This window comes from Fragaria vesca, linkage group LG4 (assembly GCF_000184155.1).
Source record: "Fragaria vesca subsp. vesca linkage group LG4, FraVesHawaii_1.0, whole genome shotgun sequence".
NCBI classification, from domain to species: domain Eukaryota; kingdom Viridiplantae; phylum Streptophyta; class Magnoliopsida; order Rosales; family Rosaceae; genus Fragaria; species Fragaria vesca.
Window position 1 is genome coordinate 9,462,782 of NC_020494.1, and position 18,002 is coordinate 9,480,783.

Below are 18,002 nucleotides of genomic sequence, written 5' to 3' on the forward strand. Positions count from 1 at the left end.
CTCTCTAGTCTCTCCCATACCAGTCTCCCACATCAATGACCAACGCTAGCGGCGCTGCTAGACCCCAAAGCCGCTGTTACCATAGCCTCTAGTCGGAGCTCCTTTTTCCGACGACGTGCGACGACGACAACCACCACCACCACCACCTCTCACTGACTCCTCCTTCCACTCCCTCGCCGTCAAAGTTCTTTGCATCAAGATCGTCCTCAAAGTCTATTGTCGAGATTAGCTTCGGCGGTCGACGTCGGGCGGTGGATCACTTGAACATTAGGGTCTGGTACCATGGTTTATGACTAATTAGTTAATCTCAACCCTACCACCTCAGCCGGCGCCGCCTAGGCCAGCATGATTGCTTCCACCAGCTTTTCTGGACCCGGCGGTTGTCGGGATAAGTGGCGGCGGCCATGGGTTCGATCTGAATCTATTGTTGGGTTTAGAGAAGCAATGGAAAGAATGGAAAGAAATGGAAGCAACTGGAACCCAGAGAGACGAAGAGTGGGTTCGATGACTTCGATCTTCTCACCGTGGTTGCTGGGTTTTTACCACAGTTTGACTTCTAACCGACGTTTGTTTGACTGTTAACATTTATAATTGATTCAAGTGAACCATGGTGCATTGAATCCGCTCTGTTATATATAATCCCTACTAAAAGTTATTTGACAACGTAACATTAACCACTCGTCACATAAAAATTGACATTCTATATGGAAATTAGGTAACTATTTTACGCGTAGAATTCTTGTCTCCTTTGGTGTTCTTACATTAGTAGATTGACATCTGTCTTTTCTCTGCGATTCACCTAACATCATCTATCGACTTCTATCAAGGTAGAGATTAGAAGAAAAGAAAAAGAAAATTCTGGAGATATAAGACTTAAGGGATGATTATAATTATCTAATTAACCCTGAAGTGAAGTATTTCTTTCTACTAGGTAACAACGCTAGAATAAGTAATTGGACCAACAAGAGATTATAACCTTGTGTTAGAACAACTAAGATAAATTCAAAGGTGAAGGTATCAAATAAGACAGTAGAATCATCTCTGGTAACTGGAGTTGAAGTACCATCAATATTAGAGACAACATTTTGAGAGGAATATTTAATCTCTTTCACAAGGTTAGGGTTATTGGTCATATGGTATGCACCTGTAGCATGTTCAATCCTCTTGAACTGCTTTACATCCATACATGAAGCATCACCAAATTAATGTACCACCACTACCTCCATTGAAACCATACTATCCTTGTAATCTTGAATTTTGAATATGAATCATCACCAAGTTAACGTACTACCACTGAAATCCTATATCAGTACCATGCTTGAATTTAAACCCTAAATAATCTGAACTCAAATTCTTTACATGAATGGAAATCTTAAAAATGACCATAGGCAACGGTTCGGAATTATAGTACTACATTTTAGCCCAGACTCGTTGTCCTATATCAACCATTGTTAAGTACATAAACTTATTGTGGAGAGATTGACCACTCCAAAGCAAGGTGCTATAAAATAATGGAATATCTTGACTGGTAATTTCACCAAGAAACATCGGAAGAAGTTGAGAAAGGTTGTAGTTGCTACCACATATGAACAACATCCATCCAACGTGTTCCTCCACTAATTTAGCACAGTCCGCTAATTTAGCATAGTCAGCTATGAAGGGTAGAATTACTTTGAATAATACATGCACTACCGGAAGAAAGGCTTTAGCCGACGAAAATTAAAACATCAGGCCGACGAATTATTTTTTCGTCGGCTAAAGTCCGCGTTAGCCGACGAAATTTTCTTTCGTCGGCTAATTTAAATTTTCGTCGGCTATAGTCAACTGTAGCCGACGAAATTTTAATTTCATCGGCTAAAGAAATTTTTATGTCGGCTATAGTCTGTGAACTTTAGCCGACGTCTATATAAAAGTTTAGCCGACGAAATATATAATTTCGTTGGCCAAAGTGCCTTATATTTGCAAATCTGGACAGTAGCTCATCTGGGAAAAAAAATCCGGAGAAAAAGTTTGGGTGTTGTCGAAATTTGTCCATAATTAGTTTGTGGAGCTATATATAGGTACGTATATGTGTATATATGTTGATTTTGAGTTTTATTTGAGTTGATCGATTTCGTCGGCTAAACCCTAATATTTCGTCGTCTAAACCCTAAACCCTAAACCTTAGCCGACGAATACCCTAATATACAACTTGTTGCGTCTCATCGATTTGAAACTATTTTCAGTTGAAGGTCCGGCGAAAATACGTAATTTAGACGGTCCAAGGACTTTTTTCGTGCGTTTAGGGGTTTGACTTATGCGATTGACCGTCCGGATCGAGCCCTTAACCTTGTCGGATCAAGTTGAATTTTTTCTCATACATGTATTTTATCATGATGGTCAGATCTGACGGTCGGATTTTCATTTCTCAAGTTTGATCATAACAATCACAACATGCCTACTAATGTTGTATAACTTTACCAAGTGTTAAGTAAATGTTCCGTTTCAAAAACAAACTATACGTAGAACCTTCAAACGCAAAAAAGTCATGAAATAAAATATGATCAGAATGGTGAAATACGTCTATGGTTGAAAAATCACGGTATTCTAGTAAAGTCTCGGTGCCGGTAGTTGCGGTCAATGCAATTTTCTATTCTTTCTCCCTATGGGTAGCCCTATCTTCGGTGGTTATTTTCCGTAAAATTTTTATACAACTTGTTGCGTCTCATCGATTTGAAACTATTTTCAGTTGAAGGTCCAGCCAAAATACGTAATTTAGACGGTCCAGGAAAGAAGGGCGAGGGGGTCCTGAAGACCACTCTAAGATTTCAACGAAAGGCAGCCTTGACCAACAGCAGGACGACTCAGCTAGAGTCGGAAGTTGAGAGACTACGGGAACAGCAAGCTGCTCAGGCTGCCGCTCATGCTGCTCAGATCGCCACCCAAACAGCCTATACTACCGCGGTATATGCCACCCAACAGGCCTAGCAGCAGCAGCAGATGTTCCAGTACCTGTAGGAGTTTACAACTGTCTAGCTTCAAGGACTTCCGGCTCCACCCATGCCTACGCCTATACCGCTACCTCAGCCGCCGCAACCTCCTCAACAGCAACCTCCTCCACAGCAGCCCCCATAATCGAATATTAATTTAGACAATCTAGATTTTGTGTAGTTGATCAATTATATAGTTTTATGTGCTTGTTGTTGGTTATATGGAATTGTTTTGGTGTATTTTGCAGGTTGCTTGGAATAGTAATTTAGAAATTTTGGGTTTTTTTTTTACTGGAATGGACTTATAGCCGACGAAACATGTAAGATATTCGTCGGCTAGTCTTTTAATTTTTTTTATAAGGTTTACCGACGAATTATGACTATATTTTGTCGGCTATAGTTATTTTTTAAATTTTTTATTACATACTTTAGCCGACGAATATCTTAAATGTTTCGTCGGCTAAAGTCTCAGACTAGGGTCGACGAAACATTTAAGATATTCGTCGGCTAAATTCTGGGACAATACCCGACGACGTCTTCTAGTTTCGTCGGCTAAATACTGGGACAATAGCCGACGACGTCTTCTAGTTTCGTCGGCTAAAGTTATCGCCGACGACTCTTTCCCGACGAAACCATAGCTGACGAAGGCTCGTCGGCTAAGATCTTAGCCGACGAATTAATCTAATAGGCTGACGAAACTTTTTCGTTGGTTAAAGTGCTTGTCCTGGTAGTGATGTATAATTGATACAAGTGCATCTGACCATATGACCAAGAACCCTAACCTTGTGAAAAAGCTTAAATATTCCTCTCAAAATGTTGTCTCTTCTGCTGACGGTACTCTAACTCCATTTACCAAAGAAGATTTTGTTGTCTTATCTGATACCTTAATCTTTGAATCTGTCTTAGTTGTTCCATCACTAGCTTATAATCTCTTGTATGTAGGTCAAATTATTCTAGCTCTGATACAAAGTATATAATAATACTTCAATTCAAGGTTTATTTAGATGATTAGAATCATCCCAAAATAGTGATATATATACAAGTACAACGTAGTCAATTTAACTCTAGTAGGAAACAATCTATAATTATAGGATTTTCCCTAATTACATACGAATCCTAATTCTACATGAATTTACATCGATTATATGCATACCATACCAAATCCGCTATCACTGTTTGCCTTGTCCGAGAGAAGAGTATTATCACCGCCAATCGAAACTTAGGTTTCAAAACCCCAAGACTGCTCCAAGAAGCTCGGAGACGCTCTCGCACATTTTCTTTCTTTTTGAAACAAAAGTGTTGGTCTTGTGGAATAATTCTAAAATATTTTGGTTAATCTCAAAAGCATGAAAAGTTATGTGAAAACTTAAAGCATTGATCTTAAAGTGGACTAGTTGAATATAGAAGAAGAATTTATCTCTTTTTTTTTTTTTTTTTTTTTTTTGTAGTAAACGAAATTTTATTGCTAAAACAATGGCCTGATGACACGTTACATCGTATGCCGGGCTCTACACAATCTTTCGGTAGAGACTTATAAGCACCATGACCGGTACCCTGATTGGTAATAATTAAGCTCGAGACAAGCCTCGAGCATAGGAAACAAAACCATAACACCTAATTTATGGAAAAGAGTAAACTACCTGTCTATGACCTCAATTGGTGTACACCTACAAGCACCATGACCGATACCCTGATTGGTATTAATTTAGCTCAAGACAAGCCTCGAGCATAGGAAACAAAATCATAACACCTAATTTATGGACAAGAGTAAACTACTTGTCTATGACCTCAATTGGTCTACACCTAGTAAACTAAGAAACCAAGTACGACTGCTTCTTCCCTTGCTCAGGTGACGTAGCCTGATATCTACGTCTTGCTGACACCTATCTCCACATCAACACCCAAGGACACGCCTAGCCCAGATTTGAATCCAAGTATGAGCCCTAACCTAAGCCCAAAAACCTAAGCCCAAAAACCTAATCCAAAACTAAATCTACCTCCTCCTGACAGAGTTCAGTATCACCACTTGACGGTGAGATACCGCCATAACAGCCTCTAAGTGCCGCCCTCTACCGCCGTCCTTCCGAGTCCAAGTGACCAGACCAGCACTCGTCATCCCCAATAGTGCCGACGACCCTAAGCCGTTCTAAACCAAATCGACCAGCGTTGCTCCACCGTCGCCATGCCCTTGCGCTCTTAGTCGACTCTGACAATCTCACGCCGCCGCCACTACAAACCAAGGTACAAAGCCCCCCTCAAGGATTGAGAAACCATCGAAAAGCCTCTCATCACTAGCAACAGTCTTCATGAAACAAAGCACGAACACCACCTCTCTTAAAGGAAAGACGTCGTCACCATTCGAAACCAACTAGTAGAATTTATCTTATTGGTAAGTCAATATGTTTATTAAATAAACATTCATATTTCAGTTTACGAACATATTATTTTTACTCACGGCGGACACCAAAATCCTAGCCTAGGGCGGCCATCCTCCAAATCTAGTCTATCCGGCGACAGCTTGAAGCCTCGGCAGGCTTCTTACCTTGGACGAGTTTGTTAATTGTTATTGCTCGTGAGGTTCGTCTAATGGAGGAGGTGGTAGGCTTGGATGAGTTTGTTTTGGCTGGGTGATGCAAGTTGATGGCGGACTGTGTAGATGGGGCGTCAATTCCCCAAGGACGAATCTTAGATGATAGAGACAACGATCTAATTGACGGTGATGTTTGGTGCAAGAGTTGCGCATGGGGTTCAGTTGGTATGGGTATGGCGATACTTTGTGGTGGTTGGGACGGCGATAGGCGTGGTCGTGGCCGCGGCAAGCAGAGTTGCTCCGGGCTGAAGCGAATGGCGGCAGCTAAAGGTTTTGACGTCTGATGTGCACTAGGGTTGAAAGTTTAAAGGTGGACTGGACCAAAGCGCCGACTGGGCCTGACATGTTCCTTCCAAGTGGGCTGCTTCATGGGCCTCTATCTTTATCTATTTGCTATTTCTTTTCCATGTTTTTTTAGGATACTATAGTCTCTAGTTTTTTTTTTATTTCATACGGATTTATTCTGTAGTACACTATCACACGTTGGTTGTGCCTCTATTGTTTAGGGATATGTTCTATTTCTTGTAGGTTCACCCTTTAGGATATTAAGCCTAGAGTGTTTTATGAGTATGATTACTAAATGGTAGTCTATCCTATGTACTATGTGAGGTATGCCTTACAACTACTTGTCTATCTGTAGATGATAGCGGTAGAGTATGTAATGGCTACTTCAGGCCTTTGTTTTACCCAAATTTATGAAAGTCATAACTGACTTTAGGCCTTCGTTTTACCTCCGATTGTGGTGGTTTGTTTGTTTGTTTTTTTGTTTGTTTTTTTTTTTTTCAGATGTCGAACAAGCGTCCTTGTTGGGGCAATGATCTTTGGGGAATATGGTGTGGTTGGAAGCTTCGGCGAGGCGCGTCAACCTTTAGGTGGTAGCGGTGAGGCGGGGTTTGCAGATCGTGTTTGGCTAGTGTCTGGTTTGGTGAAAGCGAGCCCGATTGGTCAAGCCGGTTGCTGGTTTGGGAGAGATGACGTTGATGGTTGTGTGGTGGGGTCAAGGCCGCTCGCCAAAGGTGACAACAACGGCAGCAGATGGCAGATGGTTTGAGGTTAGGGTGCCCATCTCAGGTGCCCTTAACATTCGGCTCTAAGTCTTTGGGCTTTAGCAGGCCTGAGTCTTTGTTTCAGGTTTCTTTGGGCCTGGAATACTAGATCTGGGCTTGGGGCCCCAATTGCCTTATATATAATTCTGTTGTTTTTTTTCCTATTTAGAATAATAGCCTATAATTTATGTTTTCCATAGATTATAGGTTTTTATTATTTCCTACGTTGCACTGAAACGCCAATATTTTGGCGTTTCACGTTTTGGAAATGAAATGCTCCAAAACGCGTTTCCACAAAACCATGAAACGCTACCGAAATGAGTTTCACCTTTAATGGAAACGAGTTTCGCCTTTAATGAAAACAAGTTTAGCCAGAAAACCTCTACCTCGGCACAAAATCACAGTAGTTGCCTCCAACACCTCCCCAAGACGCGTCTGGTGTCACACCCCAATTTTCGAAAGATAAATTTTCAAAAATTTGGGCATGATAAATCTCAAAATCTTAAAATCCCAAAACCTGCTCAACAACTTCCAAACTAAAAACAAATACTGGAAATGTAAATGTAAAAAAACTCATCAATCGAGTTAAACATTACATCTCCTTAATTACAACAACTTCAAAAATCAAGTAATAAAAAGTCGCTCACATGAGCTTAAAAACAACTGCCATGATATACAAAAAAATACATCGCCTAAAACCCAGCTCCTAAGCCACTGTCTTAACCCTGCAGGTCTAACCCCTACACCATGAATTGGTGCACCGGGTTGTAAATAACAAACCCGGTAAGCTTAAAAAGCTCGTATGAGTAACTCTCAAAATAAAACTCAACCATTCCAACATCACATAAGATAAAACTAAAAATTCCTACATTAATTACTTAGTTCAGGAATTCCCTGAAAACAAGAGAATTCAAAAAAAATAATTAAGAGAACACAACAATTCAAAATCAATCAAATCATAAATGAAATTCTGCAAAAAGTATAGTTCAAGAATTCCATTAAAATCACACGATTAAAATTAGAGATTCTCCTATGGATAAGCATAGTTCAAGAGATACTGAAAGCAAGAAATTTAAATGACAACATATAAGAACATCACACAATCATTTCTCAACCCTTACTTATGAGTTCGTCTAGGCATAGTTATCCCTCATAAGTAACTAGACAAACACGTACTCATGGTGTCACATCCCGACCCTTAAATTTTTACCTTATTTACTAGCTTGGTTATAATAAGAATTTTACCGTCTCTATCAATGAAGTTATAGTTTAATTAGTCCCTAGAGGGGTTTTGGGGATGATTATTTCGGAGAGGGATTCGTAGGAGAAAAATATGACGACGGTAAAAATGGTAAATTATAGCTAGTAAAAGGTAATTTTTATTCGGGTATTATTTTTCGGGGTTTTTTATTTTTGGAATTGGGTTGTATATAGGTGTTGGACCGGGTTGGTCAGGCCCAAACCCAGCCCTCTCTTTTCCCTCTCTCTCCCTCCCGCTTTTCCTCCCGAAATCATCCCGCAGCCAGAAATTCGTCGCCTCCGTTCGCTGTCGTCCGGCCACCAACCGCCGCCGCACTGGTTCCGTTCGGTCGGCCATCAACCCAGCCACCTCCCTGGACCGGTAGCAGCTCCCCTACCTCCGCTGTGAAGGAGCGCTCTCCCCCGAAAAGTCCGACTGTCCAAAGCTTCACGTCGTCGAAACTCCCTCCTCCGGCCACCACAGCCGGCGATCCTTAACTCATTTTGTAGCCCTCCTCCCGTGCAGCAACCCCTCCAAAGGTCTCACTCCCTCTTGAGCTAGGTAAGGAGAAATACGGAGTTGAATTTTCTAGGGCTTTTAGGATGTTTTCGTTCGATTGGCATAGCTAGGCTTAGATTTTGGGTTTGTGCTAGTTAGGAAAGTTGTAGAGCATGATGAGAGGATTATTCTATCAAAATTTCATAAGAATTGGAGGTCGCCGGAATCGGCCTCCGGCCGCCGCTGTTTGGGAGATTTTTAGGGTTTTAAATGTGGAATATTAAGGGGAGTATTTTGATGTGATTTATGGAATTTTTGGATGAGTTTTGGATAGGTTTGTGAATTTCCGAAGTTTGGTATTTTGGCGGTTAATTAATGTAGAATCCGGCCGTAGGATTTAAGTCATTAATATGTAGAAGGTTGAATTAAGGCTGTCGGTTTGTTCGGTGAAGTTTGAGCCATTTTGAGTTAAGAATGGCGAAGTTGGGCAATGATGAGTGTGTAGGAGGCTCACGTTTAATTTTTGCCCATTGTGTTTAATTTTTGGATTTTTAGTGGGAAATTAATTATATATGTGGAACAGGACGAGAGGAGGCCCGAGCAGAGGAAGCCTCGGAGCGTCATCAGGCTTAGGCCTAATTTGTGAGTGGACCTTTGTTTTAATTGAAAAGCATGCGATGAATTATTTTGTTGGTCATTTATTTCTTCTGATGAGACTTATTGATTTCTCGGTTATTTGGCAATTTTTCCTCATTTGGAGAGATCCCGAAAATAAGATTTTCGGTGGATATGTTTATTGGATGTTATAAGTATAGTATGTATATAAATGCTAGCTAGCCATACATGCTTGATCCGTCATAATGAGATAAAATATCATTATGGTGTGACGTGAGTGTTAGACACTAGCGTCATAAGACACTAGCGTCATAGCCCTATATGAAAACTACTTTCTTTTCTGGTTTATTTAGGTTTTCATATAGGGTGTCCACACGTATATAAATACACCGTCCTCTTTGGTCATAATGAGGAAAAATACCATTATGGCGCAACGTGAGCGTTAGACGCCAACGTTGTAGCCTTGTATGAATTTCTATTTTTCTAAATTGTTTCTAGGATTCATACAAAGAGTCTGACGAGTGTAATTACATACGAATATATGATTACATATAATTTAGCCAGAGAGGCTCCATTTTATTTGAGTTGGTGATTAGCCGGAGCTAGTCGTGAAATTGCCAGTTTATGAGTTGAGCGCTTTTGAGCTGCCGCATGCAGTATATTTTTCTTTGGAAATTAAAATGGGGAAGCATAAATATTTTTATTAATTTATTTTTGTCCACTCACTCTAACGTTAATAAATGTTTTCCCCTGGGCTCTTCATTTTAAAATGCCCAGTCTGCAGAGTTCGGATTGGACCTAGTAGGAGACGAGGCATAGTCACCCGCATTTCCGCCAGTTTTCATCAATAGGTTACCTGTTTAACCTACTAGTCTTTTCTTGCTTCCGCTAGTGTCTAGTAGCTCTGAATACTTTGGGATTATTGTATATTATTTCGGTGGTGTGCTCGGTCGGTTGATTTTATGTTTAGAATTTCTGAAGGATAAGATTTGCTGTTTTTAGCTGGATAATTATGTGATGTTTGGACGTGTTGTAATAAGAGTGTAAATTTGAAATTTTCAGGTTAGGGTTCTCCATTTCCAAGGGAGGTTTTACCAATCTTTTCGGTAATATCTTCTTTGGAGGTGGTCCCCGCACGACTTACTCTGGGTTTCAGGGTGAAATTCGGGATGGGTCGTGTCACATGGGTTCGTCAACACATAGTCATCCCCCATGAAGTACCGACAAACTAGAGCTTTATACTGACCGTAACTAATCACCCGGCCAAAGCTTGGTTCCCGGTCCACCACGAAGGCTCCTATTCTAATGCACATCCACAACTAATGCACACAATCACCACTAAGACACACAACCAATTATAATCCATAATCGGAAGTCCTTTTGAAAGATTTATTTTTATCAGAAAACATATTTTCACTTACCCATGAGCCGTTGACGATCAAGCTCATTTATATTTAAAAACAAAAATCATTTTCCTTCAAAGACAACTTCACAATTAGCAATAATAAACTATAAAATAAACTCGGTTCCTTTATGAACCCATGTGTTTATGAACCCATGTGAGATTTACTCACAATATAATAATATCATCGTCATCATCATCATCATCATCAAAAACATCATCATAATAATTATCATCATGATCATGATCATGATCAAAATCATTATCATAATCATAATAATTATAAAGAATTGGTCCCAAAGAGGACCTTGGTGAGATTTTACTCACCTAAAATCCTGCTGGGTCTTCACAAACACAAGCGTCTAGCTCAAAACCAAACTCCATAAGCTACCTATTTAACACAAATATTAACCTTAGTAACCAAACAAACTAAAGAGTAACCCAAAACTAAAATCCGAAGGTTTGCCCAAAGGATGGGCAACTCTCCTTCAAGACCACCCAAGGTCCTCGATCACCCAAAACAAACCTCCTGCAACTACCAAAAACGGCTCCTACATTTGAAATCACAAAATCAACATCCTCACACCTCATCGAAAAAGCTCCAACATTAAGCATTACAAGATCTCAACCTAGTCTTATAATATATCAATGTGCTCACAACAACAAGAATTAGCTAACCCTTGCAACTGAACCTACACACCCTGCCAGACGCGCCACCACAGGCGGGGGCGAGTAGGCCCCACGCGCCACCCTACCAACCTCAAAATCTCAACAAACTTCCAGCAGCAAACTTGTAGATTGAAGCAAGGGAAGCATCTTTTATACCTGGAGGTTCAACCAGTTCGGCCGGAAAACGCCGAAAACTCGCCGGAAAGGTTGGAATCCACCACCACCACTCCACACCGAGAGTCGAGCTTCAAGACTACCAGAAATTGAACCAGGACGCCAAGGAGCTTCTATCCCGACCGGTTCCAAGCCGCGTCGCCGCCGCTGGATTTGGGAATCCTGTCTGGGTCTCTAACCCGAACATCCAAGCTTCGAATCGCACGCACCACTAAGAACTAGTGCAAGCCACCACCACAGGGCATCTCGGACGGAGGAGCGGAAGAGAACCTGACTGGTGCTGCCGTCTGAGTCCGTCGGAGTCGGCCGGAAAAGTCGGGTCGGGTCAACTGGGTCTGGGTCGGGTCAGTTGGAAAACTTTGATACTGAATGTGAGGCGGGAGAGAAGAAAAGAGGAGAGAGTGAAATGCGGGAAAAATGAGGGAACCCTAGAACCTTTTCATAGATATACTAAAAATTCCTGTAAGCCACAACACTTCTGTTGACCATAACTTTCTCATACGAAGTCCGTTTTATGCATGCCATGTGTCTACGAACTCGTATCGTCGTGCTCTACAACTTTCGTGAAGGAAGCTTCTCGAGAAACCCAACATATTAGAAAGTCAACTTTTGACCCTTCAAAACCATAAAACTGTTTCGGGTAATTTATGCATCCGAACGCTTCCGCTCTTACTTCGAACCTCAAAACTCATTAACTTCTAACTTGAAAACTCCCAAAATAATATTAGAAACTAATATCAAATTTCCGGGGTATTACATCTGGGCTCCAATCAATTTTTTCTAGACTCGCCAGAATTGCAAGAACAACTCGCAGGAGTCTCGCTGTGAAAAATCTAGAAAAACAGAAAAGGGAAATTTTTGATTAGGGCACGAATCGAACATTCAAGGATATAGAAAGGAAGAGGAGGGAGAGGGGAAGAAAGCCCTACCTCTGATATGTCGAATAGTGGCTGAAACCGTCGAGAATCGCCAAATGACCGCCGTGCCTCTTCTCGGTCGATCTCCTTCTACGGTTCGTGCATGTGTGAATTGAAGGATGGATTTTGTAGTGGGAAATGAAAGAAACATTTTGGTGATGGTGGATCGGCGAGTCATGGCCGGACGGCGGAGCATATGAGAGACGAGAGCAAAAGAGTTGGGGAGAGGAAAGAGAGAAGAGATTGACTAGGTCTGGGTCCTTTGACCTGGGCCAGGGTTTTTTTTTATTTATTTATATTTTTTTTTAAAGACCAACGACCCAAATTTAAAGAGAATTGATGGCTAGGAACTAATTTGGGTTTTCTAATTTTTGAAATAAAATGAAATTGTTTTACTGTAACTTTCATAAAACGTAGAAAATAGCTCGATGCTCTGAAAAATCATCCGAAAACACCGATGAATTCGTGTTGTTGCGAACTACGACATTGAGACCTTAAAAGAGTAGTTTAACATTTCGAGAAAAACTCGAAAATAAACTTGAGCGTTAATTTACTATGTAACTCGTAGAAAACCCGGTAAATTGGTAAAATTGGATACGGGGCGTTACAGAAAACTCGTAGATTTAAATTCCTCAGTAACTTGTAGAAAACTCGTAGAAACTATTTTGTTGATGTTATTTTTTCAATTATATTTATTATAATAAATATTATATTTATTTTAATTTTGACGTTTCCTCCATGTTTTGTATCAGACTATATTTTGATTTTAACGTTTCAGAGTATTGGATCGTATCGGAAACCGAAACTCCGTTTCCGTGCAACATATATTATTTCCCTTTTCCTTAGAGTAATTGTCCATATATAGTCTTTTATATATAACTATATATATATGTGTGATGATGAATATGATAGAAAAATGTAATGAGGGTGAATGATTTGATCTTATTTGTTTTCTGTACGCAAGACAGTGAGTCAATTGATGATGTATCTTTTATTTTTAATGAATAGAATATATATTTATTTTTTGAGAAATTTTATTCACACACTCTTATATACTTAATACACATCTCTAATTTTTTTTATCTAATTGTTTTCGTCAAAGTTCCTCTTATGTCCTTTTTATTTTACTTAATACACTCTTTTAACCTATCTTCTTATTCATTCGGCCCAAACCAATTCGAATCAAGTTGCTGCTCTTTAATCTTCACTCTATTTTCTCAGCTCTATGATTAATACTGCCAATTCTTCAACTAAAATTCAAATCTAATTGGTAAGAAATTGAAGCTTAACAAACAATCAACGAAAACAAATTGATTGAAGATTTTTTTTTTTATTATTAAATTTCTCACTCAAATAACCTTCAAGATTTTCGATAAGTCAAAATAGTATGGAAATTTGATATCATTAGGAAGCTTGCAAACTTCCAATAATATGTATAGAAATTAAAAACTTAACATCACAAATTGAAATTTGTTTGTTTGTTTAGTTTTTTTTATTGTTCATCTTTATGAGAAGGGTAAAATTGTATTAAAAAAGATATCAAGAAATAGGGGTGTGAAATTTGATATGTGTGAATAAAATTTCTCTTATTTTTTTTGAAGGGAGTGAATAGAATATCTTTAAAAAAAGAAAGAAAAAGACTAGTATATGTAAACAAAATGGAATTATTATTTACTTTTTGGTAAAACTAGTATATGAGTTTACCATTAATCGGAAACTTAGCCTACGAGGGATAAGGATTTATTTTTTATTTTTTTGGTCATAGAGGGATAAAGGATATAAGAAATTAAGTATATATTTGATAGTAGAAAGGTCCAGCTTGAGGACCCCCCGACCATCTTTGTCTCATTTCCCACTGCCCCATGTCCCTTAGAACATGGAGGAAATTATGGCAGTTTTCCTCTACCCTCTCCTGTAAGGCTAGAACACATCTCATATTTCACTCCTTCTCTCTCAGTCAGACACAGACAACATCCTAAATTCCCAACCATAACCAATCAGAAAAGATCATCTCAACCATAAAAGCTCTCCGACTACATATATCAAACACTTCGCAAACCTTGTTCAAGCAAACGACTAATAGGAAACCTACTTTCTGCAACATCATTACTATCCAACCCCAGCTAGGAAAAAAGAACACCACCTTTCTTGATTCAGAAGGACGAAAGACCAGTAAAATGGAGATTGAGTTGGTCAAGTGCGAGTGTTGTGGACTAAAAGAGGACTGCACACAAGACTACATCACACAAGTGAAGGCGAAATTCGACGGCAAATGGCTCTGTGGGTTGTGCTCGGAAGCAGTAAGAGACGAGGTTTGCAAAGGCAAGAAGCCATTCGACATGGAAGAAGCTGTGAGAGCTCACATGTCGTTCTGTGGTAAATTCAAATCCAACCCTGCGGTTCGTGTTGCAGACGGGATGAGGCAGATGCTTAGAAGAAGGTCAGACATGTCTTCCTCCTCCTCATCATCGTCATCTTCGTCTTCATCGAAGAAGTATACAAGATCATCAAGCACATCCCAAGTGGGTGATTCATCTTCTTTCTCATTGTACTGATTCAAACAGACTGGCAAGGCATGTTAGGTTGTTGGTTGAAATAATATATTAAGGTAGTGTTTCTTGTACAGGAGTGTTTTTCCTTTATTTAGCTTGATGAAATGATGTTGCTCTGCTTTTCTTGGCTACAAAGACAAACAAAAGTCGAGGGTAAATCTTAAAAATCTACCTTAAAGTGTTTAAAACATCAGGGGAGCTAGAAAGAAAGAAAAACCATCTTCCCTATTTTTTTCTTTCTCTGAAACTTAAAACTTAAAAGTCCTCCCAGTCTTAACAAGCTAGTCTTTGTGAATTAATCCAATGAGAAGAAAATAGAAGGGTTCAGATATGTGTTGACCCAATCCTGGACTCTCACTTTCTTCATACCTGCTCCGTTTTCAAGTTCAAAGATATATAAACACATATTCCGATCCATTTTATTGCATTAATCGTGATCCATTTGGGGCTCGAAGAAATATAAGTGAGGTGCTTCAAAAATTTCAGTATGTAATTTCACACAATATATTCCTATACGATTGTGTTCTTTTGGTCAGTTATGGAACCCAGTTATATACAGTACACAACTACTTATTTAACTAAAATAACTAAAATTTAATTTAACTCAGATTTTCAAGATCTTGTTGATCAATATATATGGACCAGAACAACTAACACTACCAGTTATTACTAGCTCCCATTCAAATGAGCTTGATTGAGTTTGACATGTTATAACAGATCGATCCCCAAGATATGTTTTTCCCCTCTATCTCGTTGGCATTGATTGAGGAATAACTCATGGAAGAATATATTTTGGTCTTCGTTTTCATTAATAAATTAACTAGAATTATTATGGGTCAACTTCCCACTCCACTAGAATCGACTAATTATTAAGAAGTGAGAAACATTACTCAATTCCATAATCCTCAATATAATGTACCTAACATATGGCTTTTCCCACTATAACTAATCAGTGGTTGAGGAACCCATTTCCACAATCTTACAAAAACCAATATTGGTGTAATTAGAAGACACATGGAGCACAATAGTTCAAGCTTTCCTTCAAGATTGAGCAACCAAAAGCTCTGTATTACCTATAATAATTAAGCTAAACATCACACATATGAACAAGATTTATGTAACAATACTACTTCACTGATCACAGTTAAGACCCATATAAGAATTAGATTTAGGACTTGGAGAATGAAAATTTGCATTAATCATGTTATGCGTCGTGAACTACTATTAACCATTGATTTGCAAAAAGAATTAGTTCTTCACAAGCCTTCGGAAATGTAGATACATAGTGCTAAATTAGTGGAACTTAAATGGACCAAGAACATGCATGAGTGGAAACATTACTGAAATTAAGTTGGTACATCATGTGATCTGGTAGTCTGGTACATTGCTTATTCATTCTTGGTTAAATGGTATTGGTATCGAGCTGATCGAACATGCCAAGTCTGACCTCAAGTGTCAATGCATCCCTGCTACACATCAACAATGTCACGAACCTGATTCCTATATCTTGTGTGGCATTCATCAAAGAAATTAACAAAGTTAACACAGTTAAGAGTTGTATATATCTTGTAGTCTAACCACAAATCCTCAGATATTTGCTTCCAATTACGGGATAAAGGTTTTGTGGCATTTAAGGTTTACAATTTCAATCTTGATGAAAACAATTTGTAGTTTGTTTATATGAAAATTTTGACAGAAATTTTGAGTGCCGATTGAAATCAATATATGGAAAACCTAAGAGTCAAGGTAGATTTTGTAATAATTGCTTTGGCAAGCCGAGAGAGGGGTGTGGGGTGTGGAAAGAAAAGAAGAGGACAGAATATGAATAAGAAAAACTATGGGGGTGTAATGAGTCAGGAACGAGGTGCACACATCAATTCCTTAATATTGAATTCTTGATGAAAACCAAGAGTGTTTTGGGATTTCTGGAAAGCTACTTTAAACTAGCCCATATGGATGCTGTATAGATGCGAATGCAAATTCAAACGCAACATGGTTACATGGAGGGGTGTAGTGAAACCCCTGCCCCTTTCATCTTTTGGTGGGTTTTCTCTCCACGAGAACACTGTTTTGAGAGTCGGTGGCAGCTTTCCTGTCCTCATGGGCGCTGCCCGGAGTTCGTCTATGTTTTCCCCTTCTGTTTTGTAAGTATATGGCAATCATATTCAACCTGGAAGAGAAAAAAGATTCGGCCAAAATCTCAAGAAAGATCGTTTCCTGCTCAGACTAGGAGAAGCAAAGTTTCAAGTTGTTTTGACTGCAGTAAACTGATCTCGATCTCTGAAGGTAAATGCATCTCATGCATATCATGATTTTATAACTGATTTAGAAAAGATTGAGTTTCATTATCTTTGAGATGTTTTAGGAAGTTCAATACATATCTGTTAGGAAAAAGATTTGGAAATCATATATGCTGCAAAATGATTTGGTTTAGAATAAGTTTCCTTGTGTATCTCAATTAGGAATCAGTGGGGATTCGATTGAGGGTGAGCTTTTATCTCCCTCTATATATACACATCGAAATTCATTTTGAGTACACTGTGTTTTTATTCTTTAAATTTGTTGTTATTTGCTTTGCAGCATAGTCTGCAGAAACTGTTTCAAAAACTCATTGTCATTTGTATTTTTGCATCATTGCATATGTCATTTCATAGTGATCGAGATCAGTGGTTTGTGTGAATCAAAGAAGGCGTGTTCAGTTCCTTCATACCAGACTTGGTTCACAGAAAGTAGAATAGGTTTTTCAGTTGTAAAGATCAAGTTAGTTTGCATACTAGTGAATGTGATTGTGCTGAACATCACTGCTTGATAAAGACTGTAATTTTATCTGTTCTTAGTGGATTGATTCAAGTGTGAACTATTGTAAAGTCTCGCAGTGAAGTTTCCTAGTGGAAGGTTTACATTGTAGTTAACAAATCTGTTGTTTTTGTGTTTTTGCAATTCATATTGTTCAGAATTGGAATTAATCAGAAAATAGGTCCTAAATATACTTTCATGTTTTTTCTCCTTTCTTTTCTCCTTCCTTTCCCCTCCCTCTCTCGAATCGTTTTCCCTCTAGCCTTTTCTTATCTCTGAATCAAGCCTTCCATGCCTCGTTGTTCACCCCCATCACCAGATCCTCGTCGTATCTTTTGTTGCTTGTGGTTGTTTGATTTTTCATGGTCAGTTGGATTTGGATGTCTCATGAATTAGGTTGAATTTCTCCAGTCTAGGTCGGTCTTTGTTTTTGGAACATGGGCCCCTTGCATCGAACACTGTTTTTTCATATTTGAGACGATTTCTAAGATTTGGGAGTTTGTGGTGGTGTTTCCACAATGGGGACTTCTTTGG

General features: G+C 39.1%; 1 protein-coding gene across 1 annotated transcript; it reads left to right on the forward strand.

Moving 5' to 3' along the window:
- The first annotated feature begins 14,297 nt into the window (after nucleotides 1–14,297).
- LOC101305161 lies at nucleotides 14,298–14,742 on the forward strand. Its single transcript, XM_004296703.1, has one exon. The coding sequence runs from the start codon at nucleotides 14,298–14,300 to the stop codon at nucleotides 14,673–14,675; it is 378 nt and encodes a 125-aa protein (XP_004296751.1). The 3' UTR covers nucleotides 14,676–14,742.
- The last annotated feature ends 3,260 nt before the right edge of the window (nucleotides 14,743–18,002 follow it).